This window comes from Anolis sagrei, chromosome 5 (assembly GCF_037176765.1).
Source record: "Anolis sagrei isolate rAnoSag1 chromosome 5, rAnoSag1.mat, whole genome shotgun sequence".
NCBI classification, from domain to species: domain Eukaryota; kingdom Metazoa; phylum Chordata; class Lepidosauria; order Squamata; family Dactyloidae; genus Anolis; species Anolis sagrei.
Genome location: NC_090025.1, coordinates 51,509,068 through 51,531,053, shown reverse-complemented (window position 1 = coordinate 51,531,053; position 21,986 = coordinate 51,509,068). Strand labels below are relative to the sequence as shown.

Sequence of the window (21,986 nt, the reverse complement as noted above, 5' to 3'; positions counted from 1 at the left end):
GGAAATTTAGTATAATGCAAAGTTTTTAACTTTGTTTATGGTTTTTCTATACATTGTATCTGTATTCTCAATTTACTTCTGACATGATAAACAAAAAAAATTACACTGTAAAATTAATGCAGTTTTATGCCACAATGGCTCGATGCTATGGAATAATCGGAGTTGTATTTTTACAAGGTCTTTAGCCTTCTCTGTCAAATAATGTAGTTCCACACCAAGTTAGCACTCCCATTAATTCTACAGAATGAACGCACTCATGGTCTAAAAAGAAATTTGTCTGTGTTCTGGATTTAATTCACTATCTGATAAAACACTGTTTTATTATTTCCTTTTTTTATTTTTCCCAGCTGGAAAAATATATATAAAGAAATGCCATTATTTTGTAATGCACTTCTGACAATTCTGACTATAACCTTGGGTTGGAATTACCACAGAATACAGCACTCTGATTTTTAGAAACATACAGGCATATTAAAACAGGAATACATAATAAAGTCATTTAAAGTTGAGTAGGAATTTTATTCTTCCCAGAATTTGTTTCCTCCCACCATGCCTTAAAACAGTGGTCATCAACCTGTGGATCCCCAGATATTTGTTTGTTTATTTGTTTATTTATTTATTTCCCGTATTTGTATACCACTTTTCTCAGCCAGAGGCGACTCAACCTTCAACTCCCAGAAATCCTAACAACTGGTAAACTGGCTGGGAGTTGTAGGCCAAAACACCCTGGGTCCCACAGATTGAGAATCACTTCACTAAAAGGTTCCATAAATACTTTTTATCTAGTAGAAATAATCCTGAATATCTACTTTAATGAAGACTCTAGGCCTCATCCTGCAGGACCAGACACAGTGCAGCATTCATCCATTTCCTGTTGCAAGGATCTGAGCAGATGATGGTTTGTCAATGTTCAAGGAATGAAAAATCATGCCTTTACTGGCACACATCCAAAACAATCCCTTTCACTATAAAAAAGATTACCATTATTCTTCCTGGAAGCATCTTGAAATTCCGATTGTTGCTGAGGTGAATGTCTTGGAAAGCGACTTTCAGACAGCTTTTTCGATGACTTCAAAGAACACAGATCAGGCTCTTTGAGTTCTGCTATATTTTCTGAAGTCTTAAGATTCGTTTCCTTAGGAAACATACTTGTTCGAAGATTCTCCTTCAAATGGCACTCTGAAGAAGTGTTTTTGATAAGTGTTGCATTTTTCAATGCAATCTCTTCCTTATCTAGAAAGTTCCCTGGGTGTGTTAAGTTCTTCTGCATGTTTACATTTATGCTATTTGCATATTTCAGGCTCAGCCAGCTTTCATTAACAGTGCAAATGTCTTCCTTTGGTGCTGAGGTTTGATTTTCAGTTGTCTGGCTTTGTTTGTCATCAGTAGTGAGAATGGTGCTGCCACCTGCCGAGTTTGATTTCTGTTTACCATAATATACAGAACACTTGTGTTTCTTCTGAGAGTGACTATAAGTCGCTGGACTCCTCTTGGCAGCATTCTGGCTACGACTGGTTGATGTGCCCACAGAGAGGGATCCCTTTCCTTTTCCTTTATCCGAAGAGCTGTAAGAATCTGTAAAACTTTTGCAGCTGCTCCTGCGTTTAAAATAATATTGAAATATTTATTGTACAAAAATGGAATGTTTATTAATAATGAAATGTATATTAATCATTGCAATTGAAAACTACCCAGCCTCTGGATAACACTAACCAACACATATTTTGGTGTTAGACCTGCTGATTCTAAAAATGGTACCATTTTCCCCTATCAGCTCTAGTTTCTGAGATAAAAAATATATGCCGAATACCAGTCTTCATCTCCTCACCCATAGAAAATCATGATAATCTTATCTTAAGAAATTAGAGCAGATGCAATTTTCTGAATCAGTACCCAAATATTACCAAGAACAGGCCTAAAATTCAAGATATCAAGAAAAAAAAGTTGGGCTGTGTAATATTTCAGCTCTTTTCTGCAAAAAGTATATTTTCTTAAGCCACTTGATAATATTAGTCAATACACTTGAAATGGCTTTACATAAACCGCTGAGCTGAACTTGCTGACCTAAAGGTTGGCAGTTCAAATCCGGGGAGCAGGGGAGCTCCCGTTGTTAGCCCCAGCTTCTGCCAACCTAGCAGTTCTAAAACATGCAAATGTGAGTAGATCAATAGGTACTGCTCTGATGGGAAAGTAACAATGCTCCATGCAGTCATGCTGGTAACATGCCAGACAACGCCGGCTCTTCATTCTTAGAAATGGAGATGAACACCACCACCCCAGAGCTGGACTCGACTAGACTTAAAGGGGAAACTTTTACCTTTAAGGGTTTATCCGAGAAGAACAGGAAGAAAAAGCACTCTAAGCTCCCTGTTCTTTTGAACAGAAGGGAATAAAGCTTTCATATTTTATCCATTCATCCACATAACATTCAACCCCCTTTTGTGGAGACAGTTTACACATCTCTACAAAGTGTATAATGAGCTGTTTTTTATTATGTTAACAGAGACATCCCACTTGAGATATTACCACTCACACCTATCAATTCCCAGACTTAGAAGCAAAACCAACCAATTTCATAGAAAGGAAAAGTTTAATTACTTATAAGATTCAGAGCTGATGGTATCCACAGCACTATTTTGCAATGGAGAAGCATTAGGATTTGGCCTCTGTCTTGACTTCATAAATTCTGATATAATGTATTGTGCTTGTTGGAAAGCTATCAAAATCACACCAAAGAGAGACAAACTGCAAAAGACAGAAAACATTGCATTGTTTAAATTGTACAACGACGAAAATCCAATTAAATGAGTGATCACAAATATAGTTCAAACTGTTACAATTAATACACGCTCTTGTCACATCCCGCCTGGATTACTGCAACGCTCTCTACGTGGGGCTGCCCTTGAAGACGGCCCGGAAGCTTCAGCTGGTCCAGCGTGCGGCAGCCATGTTACTAACTGGAGCGGGTAGCAGGGAGCACACAACGCCCTTGTTGTCCCAGCTTCACTGGCTGCCGATTTGCTACCGGACCCAATTCAAGGTGCTGGTCTTGGCCTACAAAGCCCTAAACGGTTCCGGCCCAAAATACCTTTCTGACCGCATCTTGGCCTACGAGCCCACGAGGACCTTGAGATCGTCTGGGGAGGCCCTTCTCTCGATCCCGCCTGCATCACAGGCACGGCTGGCGGGGACGAGGGAGAGGGCCTTCTCGGTGGTGGCCCCCCGGCTGTGGAACACTCTCCCGGCACACATCAGACAGGCGCCCTCCCTCATGTCCTTTCGAAAAAGCCTTAAGACCTGGCTGTTCGAGAGGGCATTTAATTAAGTGCTAAGCAACAACATTACGGTAATGAGAACTGGAATGGTATAAGGAAAATGAGACTGGCTATGATTCTACTAAGAGACGAAGCGGATTTTTATGTAGTTTGTATTTGTTGTATAGTCATATGTTGTTGATACTGGCCTCTGTAACTGTCTTTTTATGTGTACTGTACACCGCCATGAGTCGCCCGTAAGGGCTGAGAATGGCAGTCAATAAGTGCATCTAATAAATAATAATAATAATAATAATAATAATTAATACTTGTCTATCATACAGATCATAGAAAATCCTTCATTAAATACTCTGTTATCATACAGATCATAGAAAATCCTTCATTAAATACTCTGTTATAAGCTTCCAGAGTCTTTGGGGAGTTCAGAGAGTTTATTAAACCTCACAGATCACAATGATCAATTGGAAGCTGAGGCACAAAGCTTCCTGATAGCATAAGCATTACTTCTTTATAAGGGCTACTCCATGCTGGGGCTTGGAGCAGCCCTCTCTAAGAATCTGTACTTTTTATCTCAAATGAGGGTACAATATTCATTAAGAAAGTAGTCCACTTCCATTTAGAAATCTACCCTACCTGTGTCTTAATTTCCTGCTCTTTATGCCACCTGTATTGCAAGCCTATGTGCCCAATAATGGATATTTGAGAAATGCTTATCTCTGCTCTGATGGTTACTCCAAGGGCAGTTGGTAAGTAAGTTAGGTAAGTAAGTTAGTTGCTAAGATTTTTTGACAGACTCACACCCAGTCCCCTGCCAAAATTGATACAATTTCTCTAGAGATGAGTGCCTTCTGTGTTGGTATTTATTAATAGTTATTTATTATTAATAATTATATTTATTAATTATAATAATTATATTTATTAATAATTATTTATTAATTTATATATAAATACTGCAAATAACAACAACACAATAATAATAATAATAATAATAATAATAATAATAATAATAATACAATACAATACAATACAATCGTGTTAAAAAACAAAGTATGGATTGTTGATGTTACAATCCCAGGTGACAGCAGGATTGATGAGAAACAACTGGAAAAGCTGACACGATATGTGGATTTAAAGATTGAACTGCAAAGACTCTGGCACAAGCCAGTCAAGGTGGTCCCAGTGGTGATCAGCACACTGGGTGCAATGCCTAAAGACCTTGGCCTGCACTTAAACACAATCGATGCTGACAAGATTACCATCTGTCATCTGCAGAAGGCCACCTTACTGGGATCTGCACGCATCATTCACCTATACATCACACAGTCCTAGTCACTTGAGAAGTGTCCGACATGTGATCCAATGCAACAGCCAGCAGAGTGATCTTGTGTGCTGTGGACTCATCTTGTTGTGTTTCAAATAATAATAATAATACCCAAATACTCCTTGATTGGCTGGTGGGTGCTGCAGTCCCACCTCACAGAGGGGGTCCCTCCCAACTGGTCATGACATCAGAGCAGCAATAGAGCCAATTTAGAGTGGTTGTGGATAGTGAGATCCAGGCTGCTGTGGGCTGTGCCCGGCAAGACGAAGAAGCCAATATTCCAGAATAAATCTCACCAAGTTGAAGAAGAAGCCACTGAGGTATTTTATTCAATCAGCTGAAAGTGATGCCTGCTTGCAGTAATCCGCCAAAGTAAACTGAGATACCATACATTACAAAGCATTCATTTTTATACAGTCAAATCCTTTGTCTTTCCCGCGCCCACCCCAGCTGGAGCCAGCTCAGTGATACCAGCTACTGCATGGTGGTGCAGTGGGTTAAATGACATTAAACGATTTTATCTTGTATAAAATCACAATTAAATGCTTTACCTAACAAAGAGCACCGTAAGCCTCCAGAAGGATTCCTCCCAGCTGGGTCCTGGCACCACATCTGCGCATAGGGGCAAAAGATGGTGAGGAAGGGTCACGTTGAGTGTAAAGTGGAATTCAACACCAGCAGCAGTTATCAGGGTGAGCTCACGAATGACCCAAGAAGAAGTGAAATCAGGGGTGAACCTGCATCAAAGAAGAGTGAGGCAATGATAGCATCAACATTTTACTGTAATCTCTAGCTTGTTTTATGATGAGATATAAACATGGAGGTTTAGGTCCTATATAGAAGCCTATTTTTCTACAAAGATCAAAACTTCTGTTCCCCGCTGCCATCTTCTTTTGATTTCCAGGTGCATCTTGTAACACAGAGAAGATTCTCACAAACCACACTCTTCACACTGTTGTGGCTATCTAATTTTACACATCCCCTGTGAATACTGTCTCATCTGTTGGGGAGTGATTTATGCAGAAGCCTTAAAGCAAGGATCCTCAAACTATGCCCCGGGGGCCAGATACGGCCCTCCAAGGTCATTTATCCGGCCCTCGCTCAGGGTCAAACTAAGTCTGAAATGACTTGAAAGAACACAACAACAACAATAATCCTATCTCATCAGCCAAAAACAGGTCCACACTTCCCATTGAAATACTAATAAGTTTATATTTGTTAAAATTTTACTTCATTTTAATTATTGTATTGTTTTTAAGTGTTTTTTGCACTACAAATAAGATATATGCAGTGTGCATAGGAATTCATTCGTGTTTTTTTCAAATGACAATCCGGCCATCCAACAGTTTGAGGGACTGTGACCTGGCCCATTGTTTAAAAAGTTTGTGGATCCTTGCCTTAAAGCATTGGAAGAAATACTGGAACAATGTGTTCTCAAAGGCTTTCATGGCCGGAATCAATAGGTTGCTGTTAGTTTTCTGGGCTGTATTATCTCCTGATGTTTCACCCACATCTATGGCAGGCATCCTCAGAGGTTGTGACCTTACAAAGGTCAAGACAGAGGCCTCTGAGGATGCCTGCCATAGATGTGCTTCTGGAACATGGCCATACAGCCCAGAAAACTCACAGCAACCCAGTACTGGAACACCTTTAACAAGGTGATTGACTGACTTCCACATTTTCTATGTGGTTTCAAACCAGTTGCTGTGGCCAATAGTTGTTGCCACAGCACTTGTCACTTCATCTCAGTAGCTGGATTACTCCACCATCCTGAAAACACTTATTTTTTGCTCCTTCTGTAAGCAAAAGTCCCTGTGACTCATCTTTAAATAATGTGAGAGATATGAAACTCTCCTGCTGAGAAATCCTTTCCCAGCTGATCTGAAGAGTGCTGGAAGGGGTGCTTCCTGGTCAAAGCAACATGAAGAGCATAATAATTCCTTTTGTCTTGTCCTAAGACCAACACCTTGAGGGCTGCACCCTTGTAGGTGTAGCAAAAAAGCATGTTTGGTGGAGAGAGATGATGTAATATTAAAACATTCAGTGCATCGAGCTTGAAAGAGGAGTGGAAATCTTTAGTTCCCTGATGAGAAGGAGGATCAATTGAGAGACAGCTGTGACAAATAAGAGGTTCAGCTGCCAGTCAGCATGTGAAGTGTGGAATATCTCATATAACAAAGATTTGGCAGTAGCTGCACTATCTACTTATACTACATCATCTCTCTTGATAGAAAAATAATTACTTTTGCTTCATGTACAATGATGTTCATTGAAATATAGCTACAATTCCTAGCTTGATCATTAAACCTTTCTGATAGCATAAAGATGCTGTTAGTGGTGTTAAATATGAATGGTGTTCCCAAGTAAAGTTTGCAGCAAGGACTAGCAAACTTTAGTTTTTCAGCACATTACCCAGTAAATAAAAATATTTTTCCTTCTATTTTGTAACTGCCCCCTCTGAAACTTACCCTTGGTAGAGCCCTTCTACAGCATATCTTTCTCTGGGGAACACATTGGCAAAAAAACTCAAGAATTTTGAGCACTGCTGCCAATGAGGCAAATAATTCCTTGACAGTAGGTAAAGAATAATACCACATAGTGCAGACAGTTTAAACCAGGCATGGGCAAACTTTTTTTTAAAAGAAACTATTAAGGATTATAAGTTTATTTTTTTAAAAAACATCACAAACATCTTTAATCATATTTCTCATCATTATTTTTAAATTTCCATTACAACTTATGCTACATATAACTCTATCACACGCCTTTTATCCACTGACACATATTGTATTTCTTTATAATTATTATTATACCATTTTTCCCCTCTTCCCCTTAGTTTGTGCAAACTTTCTAACGGGGGCCGCATGCTAGCACTCCCTGCTAAGAGGACTGGCTTCCCGGTTATGAAAGGAAGGATGGGAAAGAGGAAGGAAAGAGAGACGAAAGGGAGGAATGGAAGGATGGAAGGAGACAGAAAAGGGAAGGAAGGAAGGAAGGAAGGAAGGAAGGAAGGAAGGAAGGAAGGAAGGAAAGGAAAAAGAGAAGGAAGGAAGGGAGGAAGATAACAATGGAAAGAAGAAAGGGAAGGAGGAAGGTAAGTGAGAAGGAAGGATGAAAGGGTGGAAGGGAATGCAGGGAGGGAGAAAGAGGGAGGGAGGGAAGAGAGGGAGGAAGGAAGGAGAGAAGAAAGGGAAGGAAGGAAGGAAGGAAGGAAGGAAGGAAGGAAGGAGAAAGAGGGAGATAGGGAAATAGGGAGAAAAGATGGAAGGAAGGATGAAAGAGTGGAAGGGAAGGAAGCAGGGAGGGAGAAAGAAGGAGGTAAGGTAGGGAGGCAGGGAGGGAAGGAGGATGGAAAGAGAGAAGGAAAAATAGGATTGTGAGAGGAAAGAGGACCTGTAAAAAGAGCCCAAGGGGCCACATCTGGCTCCAGGACCTTGGTTTTCCCATACCTGGTTTAACCAAGCCTTTAAAGTAGCATTTCAAAATTCTTGACTGGAAAAATATTATTTGATGAAAGTGGAAATCACAGAAAGGAACAAGTGTCCTGCTTGCTATGAAGATTAATTGAATTCTACAATGAGTTATTTTGATTTTGTTTGTAAAAAGAGGCAAATACTTACACAATGCTAATTTCCCGGGAAGCATTTTGTGCCAGAAAGAAGTCACGACAGTCAAGTACTTCGAACCCATATCCTTGACAACTATAACCATTAATCTTCATAGAGGTTATGGTAACAGGAAGATAACCAATATTTTCAACCTTAAAGGTCTTTGTGATAGATAATATTTGCTTTCCATCTTTCAGTTCTGAAAAAAGGAAACAAACCAGAACCAACATTTATTTGTTTTTAATCATTTATTCATTTGATGCTATCTTGAAGTACAGATTGATAGTGACTTCTCCACAACTGTATTAAAATGCATTTTTATGTATCATGGCAGAGGGGTGGGGAACAATAGGATGATGTGCAATATTTCTTCTCATGCAAAATTTCTCCTGTGTGTTGGAATTAAATACTTAAGTTCCCCTGTATACAATGGTGTAGTAAAACAGTGACCCTTATACAAAATTGCAATTTTGTATAAGGGAAATTTCTTTTATGGGAGGAGAAATATTTTCAAGTCATGGATGTTGAATCTGTACATGTAAAATCTGTGGTTTCAGAAAGCTGACTGTATCTGAATTGGAATACCTTATTAATGTGATGATTAGAACAATTCCATTATTTCAAGTATTCACAGCAGGAAATATGGTTGTATGCTAGCATACACAACACTATAGTGGGAAATCATTTTCTATGAGAATCCTGACTGTATTTTGAGGACAACTGGAAATGCCCATTAGCATACACATATTTTTGATCATGCACACCTTCTTCCATCCTTCCTGTTAAACAAGTTATCACTCACGTTGCCTGCAGTCCATGAGGGTTGACTCTGGCACCTTAAACCGAAGAGATCCTCCTGCCCCTGGCAACCTTCCCCCTACTTTCAATAGTTCTCTGGCTCCAACGCCTTCAACATAAACCACATCCAGAACAGTCAAATTATTCCTGAAACGAAGTAAGGAGGCCTTTACAACTAAATTTCAGAAAAGGCAAGTCAGCTGCCAAACATCTCATACTACTAATCAAGATGAACGCATCGGTAGGAAAAGCAATACAGCTTTATGCATTGCTAAAGCGACTCAACCTTCTATGTGGGTTATTTCTACCCTACCATATGTTGGGCAGTGCGTTACCTATCATTGGAAATTTGATGCATTGTTCCCACTCCATTAAACAGCATGGATGGAAGTCCCAAAGACCAATTATTGGATCAGTAACGGCAAGAAAATTTATAGGAGACCACTTTATTGAGGGAGACCTTTAATTCTTATCTACTCAGAAAAACAACTTTCAGAAAGTCCTATTGCTATTCTTTCTCAGGCCTTGATTTAATAGAGCTTTTGTGTTCTGCTGCCATGTAGGGAACAGAAGGGTAAGAGGCGTTCCTGTTCTACACATATCTCTTATATCTAGGTTGGCAACACAGTGGTGAATCTCCTGTTATTTAGAAGATTAGATTTAGCCCAACAGTATCCAATAGCGTGAGAGAGTCACATGTAGTAGAAAACCCCCTCTTCCTCAATTTTCCCTGCATTGGTACAATTTAACACCTAGCTCTGGGAGCCCCAAGTGGTGCAGTGGGATAAACTGCTAAGCTGCTGAACTTGCTGACTGGAAGGTTGCTGGTTTGAATCCAGCGAGCGGAGTGAGCTCCCATTGTTAGGTCCAGCTTCTGCCAATCTAGCAGTTCAAAAACATGCAAATGTGAATAGATCAGTGGGTACTGCTATGGCGGGAAGGTAATGGCACCCCATGCAGTCATGCCAACCACATGACCTTAGAGATGTCCATGGAAAACACCGGCTCTTTGACTTAGAAATGGAGATGAGCACCACCACCCAAAGTTGGACTTGACTAGACTTAATGTCAAAGGGAAACATTTACCTTTATCTTTGGTAGCGTGCTAGGCTTTTTTGAGAATAAAGATAGCTATCTAAGTACTATCTTTCTTAATAGTTTTGAGTGAGAGCATGTATATTTACAAATTGCTAGCATTTGAGCTGAATCTGGAGTCCCAGTCTGAGGGTACAAGGCTGCACCTTCTTCCTTCCTCATTTGTTCTGATCTACATTAAGGTATTTTCATCTGCAATCTTCAGAAATTATTAGTTAATTTTGACAAATCCTTTTCGATAATGGAAACTAGATACAGAAATTCAAGATTACAGCAGGCTGGCAAAGGGGTAAAACTTCTTATTCAAGGAATAAAAACCAGTTGCCTTCTTAAAGGTAAGAACTCTGTAGGAATCTTTAAAAGGTAGTTTGATCTTAAATTCATATCTAATATTACATGAAATATATGGGTTTCTTGCTATGTCGATTTTTGGGGGGGGGGGGGCTACTGGAGAAGTCAAAAAGAAAACGTATTATTGACGCTGCCATTTGGATAAACAAAAATAATTAACTCTAGTTAATCAAGGTTAAACTGCAATTACAACTGAAGTGTCAAACCCTTCACTATACAGAAAAATGAAAGTGATGAGTTTTATGTATTGGTGATACCTTTGTTTTAGCAACATTATGTCCCCCTGCTGGTGATATGAAATTTTGGGATTTTGACAAAGAAGATATGCCGTATTTTGTGAGTTCAGAGAACCTTACAACTGAATGGAATTAAGAGCAGATTTCAACTGAAGTGAAGGAACCAAATTCTGAATTTTAGTGTTCCATGTACTTTATGTAGTAAGAGGAACCTCCCCAGGCCCCTTCCACACAGCTGAATGAAATCCCACATTTTCTGCTTTGAACCGGGATATATGACAGTGTGGACTCGGATAATCCAGTTCAAATCAGATATTGTGGGATTTTCTGCCTTGATATTCTGGGTTATATGGCTGTGTGGAAGGCTCTCCAGTCTATGTCACAAAGTATTTTCTGTCACTCAAATGTTGCCCCATTTCAATCATTTTTTTATGCTTTTCCACTTGGTTTCATGTTTTTAGTGTCCCACATTGACAAATCATTACAGAGGGAATAAGTTCTTTACATGCAAGGTGTAGATCACATTTGCAAGAAAAAAGGTGTAGGGGGAAGAAAATATAATCTAGCAGTTTCTTTAAGACTAACTGATGTTTATTTTACCTTGAGCTTTTCATGGATATGTTTCTTAAGATGCAGCGCATAGTGAATTTAGTAAGACCATTTTCAGAAGTGAACCCCTTATGTATCAGAAGAAACATACAATAAGCCTTAGAAGATTATGACCCACCGCCTTCACAAAAATTCAGGAAACCTACCTCACCAATATAACAGAAGTCACTCTTTTGTAATCGAGAGGTGTAAAAACTACACCCACTCGCTTAGTTTCCAAAGGCTGCAATTTCAAATTGAGCATTTCAGAACTAGATCTGATATAACCATGATCGTCTTGCAGTGCTCCCTGTAAAAAAATAATAAAAAAAACATTTTTGGACATTAAAAAAATTTAAGATAGAAGTGATGAATGTGTGTTGGGGATCAAAATTATTTCAGAAAAAAATCAACCATGTAGTTCTAAATAAGTCAAATCGGTTTTTGATTTAATAATATGAAATGTAAATAAAAGTTAAATTGCCAACTCCTTTATTGAACAAAAGTATTTGCTACAAGCTGTAGGAGATTTCTGTTATTACTCAATGCAGATATACTTATTATCACTTTTTTTAGAGATAAAAATATCAACAAAACTAATGCATGACATGGCTTACCCTATGAGCTGCTGCTTCTTCTGTCAATCTAAATTCAGTAGTTGTAAAATTAATAGACGGCACACTTCCATCAAACCTGTACAAACCAGGATAAAATATAATGTTTATTCCATTTAAAATAGTTATTCAATGCATTAGGTTAAGAGACAGTTTTGTAAAAATTAATGTTTACTGATTCATTCTGGATGTATTGTTGTAAGATTTTAATCTATTTGCCATACACTTCTTGCACATAATTTGTTGGAAACAGCAACCTTCTCAAATCTCCACTAGTTGTTTGATATGTATGTAATTGCTTACTGTATTGTATGTGTGTATTGGTTTGCAATTTTACCTTTGTTGTGCGAGGTGCTGCAGACCATGTGATGTGGTCTAGACATGTTCAGGACTAAGACTCCATTTTTAGATCTGTGGATGCTTTGAAAAGCTCTGTAGAGAAGTGTGTGCTTACATCAGAAACAGTGGGTACAGTTATACAGTTTAGACAGTTCAGTAAGATGCATGCTTAAAGACTCCACTGGACTATGGACTATTGTTTCTAAGGAAGATGCTTTGTGTTACCTACACAGAGAAACTACCTAAGGTCATATTGTAACTGGATTCATAAGAAATGTTGCTGTATGCTGTATATATGAAGTTTTGTGAGTAAATCAACTCTGTTACTTTTGAAGAAGACTGTTTATTTTGTCTCTTGAGAGCATAATTTAAATGCAAATATATTTTAAGGGAGAGTAGATGTTTTGGGGGCAACTAAAGGAGACTCTGCTGTATACCTATGTTTTTTATGCATTGGCATGTCTTTGTCCCTGGCAGTTCAAAGACATACCTAAGAACATCAGCGTAACAGCTGAGAGACCTAGTTGCCTTGCATGAATGCTGATGAACATCACTTTTCAAGAAATTGCGACTTTCAACAAGGTCATGCTTTTCCTTCAACCAGTGGGTTTCCAAAAAGGTTATGAATCCCATTTCCCAAATGGTTATGGAGATTCACATTTTGCTAAAAGGTTATGGCATAATTTTGCCAAAATAACTCACCTGAATGCTATACTTCTTAATTAAAAACAAAGATGCCAAGAGACAGTCAAATTACTTAATAGAGGTTCTGTTATATTTAAATACATTGTAGGAGCAAATTAATAAACACCTTTTCACATATTCCATCAAAGCACTGATTGAATATGAGTTGAAATGGCTGCTGCTCTGAGACTGACTAAGAGAGTAAGTAAGCAGGAAATGGAAAGAAATCTATGCAATTTTCTCCCAACCAAAATGATGATGAAGAAGATAATGATGATGCATAGTCCAACTAAAACTAGGAAGAGAAACATGCTAATTTACTTTGACAAACATATATTATACCATCCTGATTATAAAGGAAAAGTGCCATTTTTGAATGGTCATTACCATTTGCTGAGAAGAGTCAGTGGGGCTCGAGGATCAGGATAGAAAGACAGAGGCAGGAGTTGCAACATCACTGGGAAAGGTGAAGGGTTTCTTAGTGTAAAGTATTTCACCTAAATAGTCCAAACACAACAAAATCAATGCTCCATGTTTTAGAACTTCACCTCCCTTACAGAAACTCCAAATTCTGCATGTTACAGTGAAAGAAATTTCTCAACAAAATTAAATATGAGTCTTCATTTGACAGATATGACCATCACAAGTCTCTTAAAGTGAATTCTTTTTAAATTCAGAAGGAATGTAAAAATTGATTTTTATTTTTCAACAAGAATGAAACCAAGAACCACTGAGGGTTCAGGGAAGGGAAAGAGTCAGGGAAGGAGATCTCATCTAAATACCCAGTCTATACACAGCCTCACCATGCTATTCATAGGAGCAGCTGCACTGAAGTTCAATGTAAGACCAAACTCTGTAACCAAGTGAGGAAAAGATAACCCAAATGACTCTTCTCCAGGGTTCTTTTTATCAGCAGCTTGCATGACCTCACCAAGATTTTTCCTGTTGAGTTAAGGAGAGGTGACATTGTTAAAACTTATTTATTTATTTCATGTCAAAAGCATTGCATAAACAAGTATAAAACTGATAAAATAGAGGGAGCACAAGCGGCTAAATAGTTTTAGACCAAAAACAGGCAATGGTGATCTCATTGATTATAGTCTTAAACAATTCTTCCTCTGTGCATGAGGCAGGACATTGTGGGCAAGGATACAGGTGCAGAGTTGTTTGTTCTGCTCCACAGTCTCACAAGGTGAAATATTCTTCTAGGCCATTTTGCCAGATTGTCTTTTGATCTGTAAACTCCACTTCCAAGTTGCCCATTCTTGGTTTACCTCTGGAGGCAGACTCTCGTGGGGGGTCATCCATTTGGGATGTCCTGGTTTAGCTGCCCAGAGGGATACTTTTGCTGTTGCTGGGGAAACGTTAAGAGGAGTGGTGGTTCTCCTTTATTTGAGTCTACTGGGAGGAGGCAGATAGACATGCTGTGGATGGCTTTCATAGTGTTCAACCTTATTTCTCTCACCGTTAGCAGCAACTTCCCGTTGCATATGGGGGGGGGCAATGTCAGCTAGCTTAGAGAGTCTATCAACAGGTGTAGGTTTGAGGCATCAGATAAAACTTACAGCAGTTGATGATCCACTAGGAAAAACCTTCAGAAGAATATAATGATTATATTCTTCTGTTGGAATAGTTTAAATAACTTTAGACTGCTCCTTGGTTTTTAAATATCCAAATTACATCTTAATCTTAAAATATAAATGTTCTACAATTATTGTTGAAAATCTGCACTGAATTATCAGAACTTCTAAAGGCTGGTGAAAATTTAGTGCTTCAGGTGCCTTTCTTGCAATTAAGGTCTTACAAACCCTTCCATTTTCTAAAAGTTTTACTGCACATATCCATTTGTCTCTATTGGTTATAGCAAATGATCCATTGTTACCCAGAAGACCCTGGTAAGGAACCACAACATGTCCAGTTCTAGACTAAAGATTTTAAGACAAGCGCTTTAACTTGCTCATAAATGATCTGTAGTTAGAAGTGGGCAGTAGCAAGATCAAATTTGCTGATGGTGCCAAAATGTTTTAGTTCTTAGACCAAAAATAAATTATTTGATGAAAAAGACACATTCCATGTTGGACACAAAAAAGGGAATAAATTACTGTCAACTGCCCTTACATAAAGCTATATTGCAAGCACACCTCGAATACGGCACATTTCTGGTTTCCACATTACACACTAGAAAATGTGCCGAAAAGACCAACCAAAATGAAAGAAATGTAGAAGCGCCTCCGTTAAGAATAGAAGTTGAAATGTTTGGGATTATTTAGTGGCAAAAGGAAAGTAAAGAAAATGAGATAAAAGTAGGATCTTTTTTCAGGCTCCTTTTGCACAATAGCAAAGGTGTGTTCACTGAAGATTCCCAAAGATCCTGCCACACACAAACCATGATCACTGTCAAAATTATGAACACAAATAGTTTTATACAAACCTGCAAATTTCACTTTGCTTAATTTTTTGCCATTTTTGATGGAGCTCATGTGCAAGATCAGAATCCACATTCCATGTAGAACTGTCCAGAGAAAGGCTCTTTTCCCAAAGATGATTTGCTAAAATAACAACATTCAATACTATTGAAACCCATAATATTCCCTGGAATTTATTCTATTTGGATTCTACTTCTTCCGGTTTCAAAATTAAATTTCGAGATGGTAGCCTAAAATCAAAGCCTGAAGAGGCTGACCAACTTATAAAAACAGCAGCTGGAACTAACAAATAGCTATGTTATTAATACACAGAACTACATCCTTCCAAGGCCCCTTCCACACATCTGTAGAACATCCACATTGAACTGGATTATATGGCAGTGTGAACTCAGATAATCCAGTTCAAAGCAGATTTTGTGGATTATCTGCCTTGATATTCTGGGTTATATGGCTGTGTGGAAGGGCCCTGAGTCTGTTAAAGTAGTGCCCCTATTGCTCTAGTATTCTCTCCATTCTTGTATTTTATTTATTAGCATTACACATTGATTAGCAATACACATTTTTCCATTTACCTGCCTCAGACATTATTTTAGTTTTCTGTTTTAATTTTTGAAAATACTGGCTAGAAAAAGGTAGAACATAAAAAAAAATTGCAGTACTATGCAATAAAGTAAATAAAATTAATACTACAGTAGTAGTACTAGGGATTGAACTTATCCACCCTGCCATCTATACTATAACAGATTGAGTATCATATGGATAGAAAATTTCTGAATAGGCTGCTGTTCAGAAAAAATGAAAGTTTTTTAAATCTAGTATACTCTCAGTCCTTGTATTTGATTCATTAGCACTACTAATTGATGAACAATTTTCTTCATTTACCTGCGTCAGACATTCTCAAGGAACGGTATATATCATGGTGTGCTATGGCTTCGAAATGAACAACTCCCTTCTAAAAAACATGAATCAAAACCATGTTATAGCAGTATTGCAATTAATAATAATTACAATAGCAGCAATTATGGATCAAGTCAATCCTCCAACCTTATGGAATCTTCCTTTCTCTAGTCCATGTATAATTTAAGGAAATTTAACTGTAGGCTGCTTGACATGATGAGAAAAGGCCTGCACTCATGGCTATTTCTTACAAACTACACAACTTCTATTATGGATAAATGCATATAGATGATAGATCCTGCCCACTAATACCTTTACATTCTGTCACTTCAGCTTATCTTTGTACCCTAGTCATACTGGAAAACAATGCAATGTAAGTAAGATTCAGTGCTTCAGTGAATCTGCACCAATTAATAGGTCTAATAACTGAACACAATTTTCCTACCATTTAATATCATGGACAATTTTTTCCTGAAAGCTCATACTAGTAAAAGAGAAAACTCTCCTATAGAAAGAATATTATTAAACAAACTATACATTTAGGCAGCAATGCAGACTGACATCGTACCTGGGACAAAACAGAATTAATCTGTAAGGGTATCTCAAATATCATTCCAATATTTGTGGTCACAAAAACTTTGGAAAATAAGTTTGTAACAGATTCTTGGTTGTGAAGTTTCAAGGAAAACACATTCCAACAGCCTGGAGGTAGAGTCAAGGGATCAGTGAAGTTCAGAACCTAGTGGGAGAAATATCAAATCAAGTTTGACAGCACATAAAGCATACCTATACACAGACATATTTTGCGTTATGATTTTTTAAGCTACACATTACACGCTAAAAAATTTTAAATCTCCAGTATTGCAAAAAGATAAGGAGAATCCATTGAATCACATTGGGATTCTGCATATAGGATTATGCAACATTTCAGATGTTCCCTCTCCCATCAGTAGCCCTTCATAGACAAAGGCCAAGGTCCTACATGAAGTTAGAGGAGCATTCAACATCTTTATTAATGACTTAGATGAAAAAGTTTAGAAGGCATGATCATCAAGTTTGAAGATGACATCAAATTGGGGGAGATAGTCAATACTCCAGAAGACATGAACAGAATTCAAAGTGATCTTAACAGATTAGAGAGATGATTGGCCAAAACTAACAAAATGAAGTTCAACAGAGACAAATGCAAGATACTCCACTTAGACAGAAAAAATGACATGCAAAGATACAGAATGGGGGACGTGTGGCTTGAGAGCAGTATGTGTGAAAAAGATTTTGGGGTCATCATGGACAACAAGTTAAACATGAGCCAACAATGTCACGTAACGGCTAAAAACGCCAATGGGATTTTGACCTGTATAAATAGGGGTATAGTGTCTAGATCCAGGGAAGTCACGCTACTCTTATATTCTGCCTTGGTCAGACCATACCTGGAATCACACTGTGTCCAATTCTGGGTACCACAATTGAAGGGAGATGTTGACAAGCTGGAATGTGTCCAGAGGAGGGCGACTAAAGTGATCAAGAGTAAGAAGAACAAGCCCTATGAGGAGTGATTTAAAGAGCTGGGCATATTTAGCCTGCAGAAGAGAATGATGGCCAGGTATAAATATGTGAGAGGAAGTCACAGGGAGGAGGGAGCAAGCTTGTTTTCTGCTGCTCTGGAAAGTAGGATGCAGAACAATGGCTTCAAACTACAGGAAAGGAGATTCCACCTGAACATTAGGAAAAACTTCCTGACTGTGAGAGTTGTTTAGCAGTGGAATTCCCTGCTCAGAGTGTGGTGAAAGTTCCTTCTTTGGCGGCTTTTAAACAGAGGCCAGATGGCCATCTGTCGGGGGTGCTTTGAATGCAATTTTCCTGCTTTTTGGCAGGGAGTTGGGTTGGATGGCTCACGAAGTCTCTTCCAACTCTATAATTCTATGAAAGGTCCACCAGTATACCTACATGAACTTCTAAAAGCTGAATGAGAGAAAGGAAAAACCATAATGGTAGTGCTATGAAACAGCAGTTCAGGAACATCCCTGTGGCCAACTGGTGATGATTTCAGTCAAGGTTTAGAGTTGTACCTGGACACTGTTTAGCACTGTTATGGTTGCAAATATCTTGCATATGGAAGTACTATACCCCTCCTTACTAGACCCCTAATAGAATTCTGTCCATAAATATATGTGCAGACATGAATGCTGAAGATACTTAATGGTGTCACTGGGAGCAGCCCAGATTAGATTCAGACTAAATAAACCCATCTTCCCATTCATGTATAAGGGCAAATTTCTATATTCTTCAGTACCATCACTATGCTTGGAACATAAATGTTACTTGGAATAAAGTTAAAATTAAAATTGGGATTGAGTACAGAATTCAGCATCCTGATGAAAAGCCACAAAGAAAAATGTCTAGCAACATTTCTGAAGGAGGGAAAACAAAGGAAAACCTTGCCATTGCCAGTGTAGGATTCTAGCACTCTGAATAGTAATCCTCATTTCACAAAATTAGTACAAACCAACGGAAATATGCAAAGCATGCAGATTTGTGAAAATAATCACAGTTCACACTAGATACAGAATTAAACTTTTATTAATATATGCATAATTTAATTTTTAGTACGGAATATACAAATCCCAAGACATAGAAGTAAAAGGCTATTGCTCTTGTAATTAAAAATACACAATAAGACCTACAATAAAAACTTACCTTTAGAATATCCTCAGTTTCTTTTGAAACATAAACATCATTTAGGATGAGGCTAAAATCAAAGCTGTTTGTAAACCATATAGACCAAGATGCTGAAACACTGCGATGTGGTTCTATGTGGAATACTGTCGCAAATGGATTGATACCAAGGTATCTGCAGATAGAGAAAGGAGCCTTATCAGGTTGTGACACGGTTGTTTTGGTTCAGTGTGACTGTGGTCTACAACAATGTGTAAAATCCCCCTGATGAGAAAGTAAGACAAGAATAGTGCAATCTAATTTCTTCACTGGATTTGATGCTATGAGATATTTATTGCAGTTTGGTCCGACATCCAAACATCAGACAGCTTATAAAACTGTTTCCTCTATGCAGTATTTATCTATGTGAGAATGAGTTATGAGTGCTCTGTGGCTAGAAATATGAGGGCTGTGGGGGGGGGGGGGGAAGAAAAAATCATAGTTACGATTATTAGTGTTAGTGCTTTGAGTCTCCTTCAGAAAAAGAAAAAGTGGGATATACTACTACTACCAATTATTATTCAGGAAAATACTGGTGCCTTCCCCCCAGTTCTTTCCAAATTCCCTTTTCCTGAAAAATGGGGTGGGGAGAATTGAAGGATACATTTTTTCTAGATTGTTAAAAGCATTGTTTAACTTAAGATGTTCATATATTTACTTCTCTAAAAATTATTTCCAAAGACTTCTGTATAAGAGTACATTGCAAATTCCTGCTTTTGGGTTTCCTATTCTTACCATATATATACTCGAGTATAGGCCGAGTTTTTCAGCCCTTTTTTAAGGCTGAAAAAGCCCTCCATGGCTTATACTCAAGTCAGTTATTTATCATTTTACTCATTGTTGTTGTTGTTGTTATTATTATTATATGTATTATTTTGATCTATTTATTATTATTACATTTACATTATTTTACTCTATCATTATTTTATTACATTTATTATTTCACTCTATTATTACATTTACATTATTTTACTCTATTATTATTTGTATTACATTTATTATTTTACTCTTTTTCTTATTATTGGAAGAATACGTAAGCACATTTACATTGAAGAAAGTTAAGAATAATGGCTTAATCAGAGTTGGACTGTCTTATCTTAAATTATAGTTTTATGTAAATATTCAAAAACATTTAACCTACTGATGCCTCAATTAATGTAATTTTATTGGTATCTATTTTTATTTTGAAATTTACCAGTAACTGCTGCATTTCCCACCCTCGGCTTATACTCGGGTCAATACGTTTTCCCAGTTTTTTGTGATAAAATTAGGTGCCTTGGCTTATATTCGGGTTGGCTTATACTCAAGTATATATGGTAATTATTTTTATGGAAATTGGGTCCTTTTTATCTGTTTTACACCAAGTATTATTGTGGCCGCTGTTGTTGTCATCTGCCTTTAAGTAATTTTCCACCTATGGAATAAAATAAAATAAAATAATAAATAAATTACAAGCCTCAACCTTTCCAATTACTCTTCCCTGCTGTTCCTGCCTCTTGCTCTTTCTCCCACCCCACTCTTCTGTTTCTTCACCCTTGGCTGTGGAGGAAGGCAAACATAATATTTGGTTTTCTACAAAAATGATTTCTATGCATGGTTGGTTGAACCTGCAGATCCAGAACCCTTGTAAAGGGAGGCTCGCTCTACCATATGTTTAAGATTTCACTTATCAATTTTAAGCATTACCATTGAAAACTCACCCTTCCACCGCTGGATGAGAAAGACATGCCTTTGGTAAGGGTGTACTATCCAACAGACTTGCCTTCTGATTATTGTCATGACTATTCCCACACAATGTACCTGATTCAAGGAAAAAGTCATCTTACTCCAACATATATTAAGATTTTTGCTTGAAAATTCTAACAGTCGCTAAAGAAAATCCATATCATACTTCAATTCAAGATAAATTAAACTTGATATTTTGCGACAAAGTACTTGGAATCAGGGATGCAAAAGTCCAGAAGTGAAAAGAAGATCCTGGAAAATGAGAATTGATGAGACCTTCCATTTCTTTATCCCTAAACTTCAGGAAACAGAAACCATGTATGGAGGCAAACTTTTTGAAAATCTTATACTTCCAAGACAGTGAGTGGAATATGTATTAATATCTGTTAATAATAATAATAATAATAATAATAATAATAATTCTATTTATATTATACTACCACAAATTTAAACTTGCACAACTCTCTTAGTGTCAAGATTAAAGAATGAAGAGATTTTAATAATGACTCCCATTAAATGGGCTTTGACCCATAAAACTAGATCTCATGACATGTCTATGAGACAAATGTCTATGAAAGTATTTTGGAAATGTAACTACTTAGAGGAGTTTTGTCTAGATATGAACTCTGTAATGGTTGCAGGCATTACAAAAACCATGGATTTCAAGATAGAAGGCAATAGACAATGTGATACTAGGTACTTGAAGGATTACCTTGTCCTCCTTCTCTTCTCTTCTCTTGAAATGGGTTAGATTGATGGGACACTGATGGATCACAGGACCTTCTCAGATGTGACTTCTACTTTTGTGGTTGTCATTATTAGGTGCCCCCTTGAGAAGACTTTGCCTGGGAAAATGGCCTAAAATTACTTAAATAAATAGTAATACTGTTGTTGAAGGCTTTCATGATCAAAATCAATGGGTTGCTGTGAGTTTTCCGGGCTGTATGACCATGTTGCAGAAGCAATCTCTCCTCACGTTTCACCCGCATCTATGGCAGGCATCCTCAGAGGTTGTGAAGTATACTGGAAACTAGACAAGGGAGGCTTATATATCTGTTGAAGGCTCAAGGTGGAAGAACTCTTGACTGTTAATGCAACATTCACACTTGCCTCCAACAGACAAGAGTTCTTTCTCCCACCTTGGACCTTCAACAGATATATAAACCTCCCTTGTCTAGTTTCCAATATACCTTACAACCTCTGAGGGTGCCTGCAATAGATGTGGGCAAAACATGAGGAGATAATGCTTCTGCAACATGGCCATACAGCCTGGAAAACTCAGAGCAACCCAGTGATTCCGGTTATGAAAGCCTT

At 37.8% G+C, this 21,986-nt stretch overlaps 1 protein-coding gene across 5 annotated transcripts in view; it reads right to left on the bottom strand.

Annotated features, from left to right (window-relative positions):
* The window catches only part of TMEM131L (transmembrane 131 like), a 92,602-nt gene that overhangs the window by 12,348 nt on the left and 58,268 nt on the right, over window positions 1-21,986 (bottom strand). For all 5 annotated transcript variants that reach the window (XM_060778819.2, XM_060778821.2, XM_060778818.2 and 2 more), the window contains 14 exons: window positions 20,648-20,747; window positions 18,930-19,083; window positions 16,801-16,971; window positions 16,218-16,287; window positions 15,341-15,458; window positions 13,713-13,851; window positions 13,297-13,406; window positions 11,890-11,965; window positions 11,440-11,582; window positions 9,007-9,149; window positions 8,217-8,403; window positions 5,148-5,333; window positions 2,599-2,745; window positions 982-1,598 (listed from right to left, as the gene is read on the bottom strand). In XM_060778819.2, coding sequence (XP_060634802.2) covers window positions 982-1,598; window positions 2,599-2,745; window positions 5,148-5,333; window positions 8,217-8,403; window positions 9,007-9,149; window positions 11,440-11,582; window positions 11,890-11,965; window positions 13,297-13,406; window positions 13,713-13,851; window positions 15,341-15,458; window positions 16,218-16,287; window positions 16,801-16,971; window positions 18,930-19,083; window positions 20,648-20,747 — 2,361 coding nt within the window. The remainder of the gene's footprint in view (window positions 1-981; window positions 1,599-2,598; window positions 2,746-5,147; window positions 5,334-8,216; window positions 8,404-9,006; window positions 9,150-11,439; window positions 11,583-11,889; window positions 11,966-13,296; window positions 13,407-13,712; window positions 13,852-15,340; window positions 15,459-16,217; window positions 16,288-16,800; window positions 16,972-18,929; window positions 19,084-20,647; window positions 20,748-21,986) is intronic.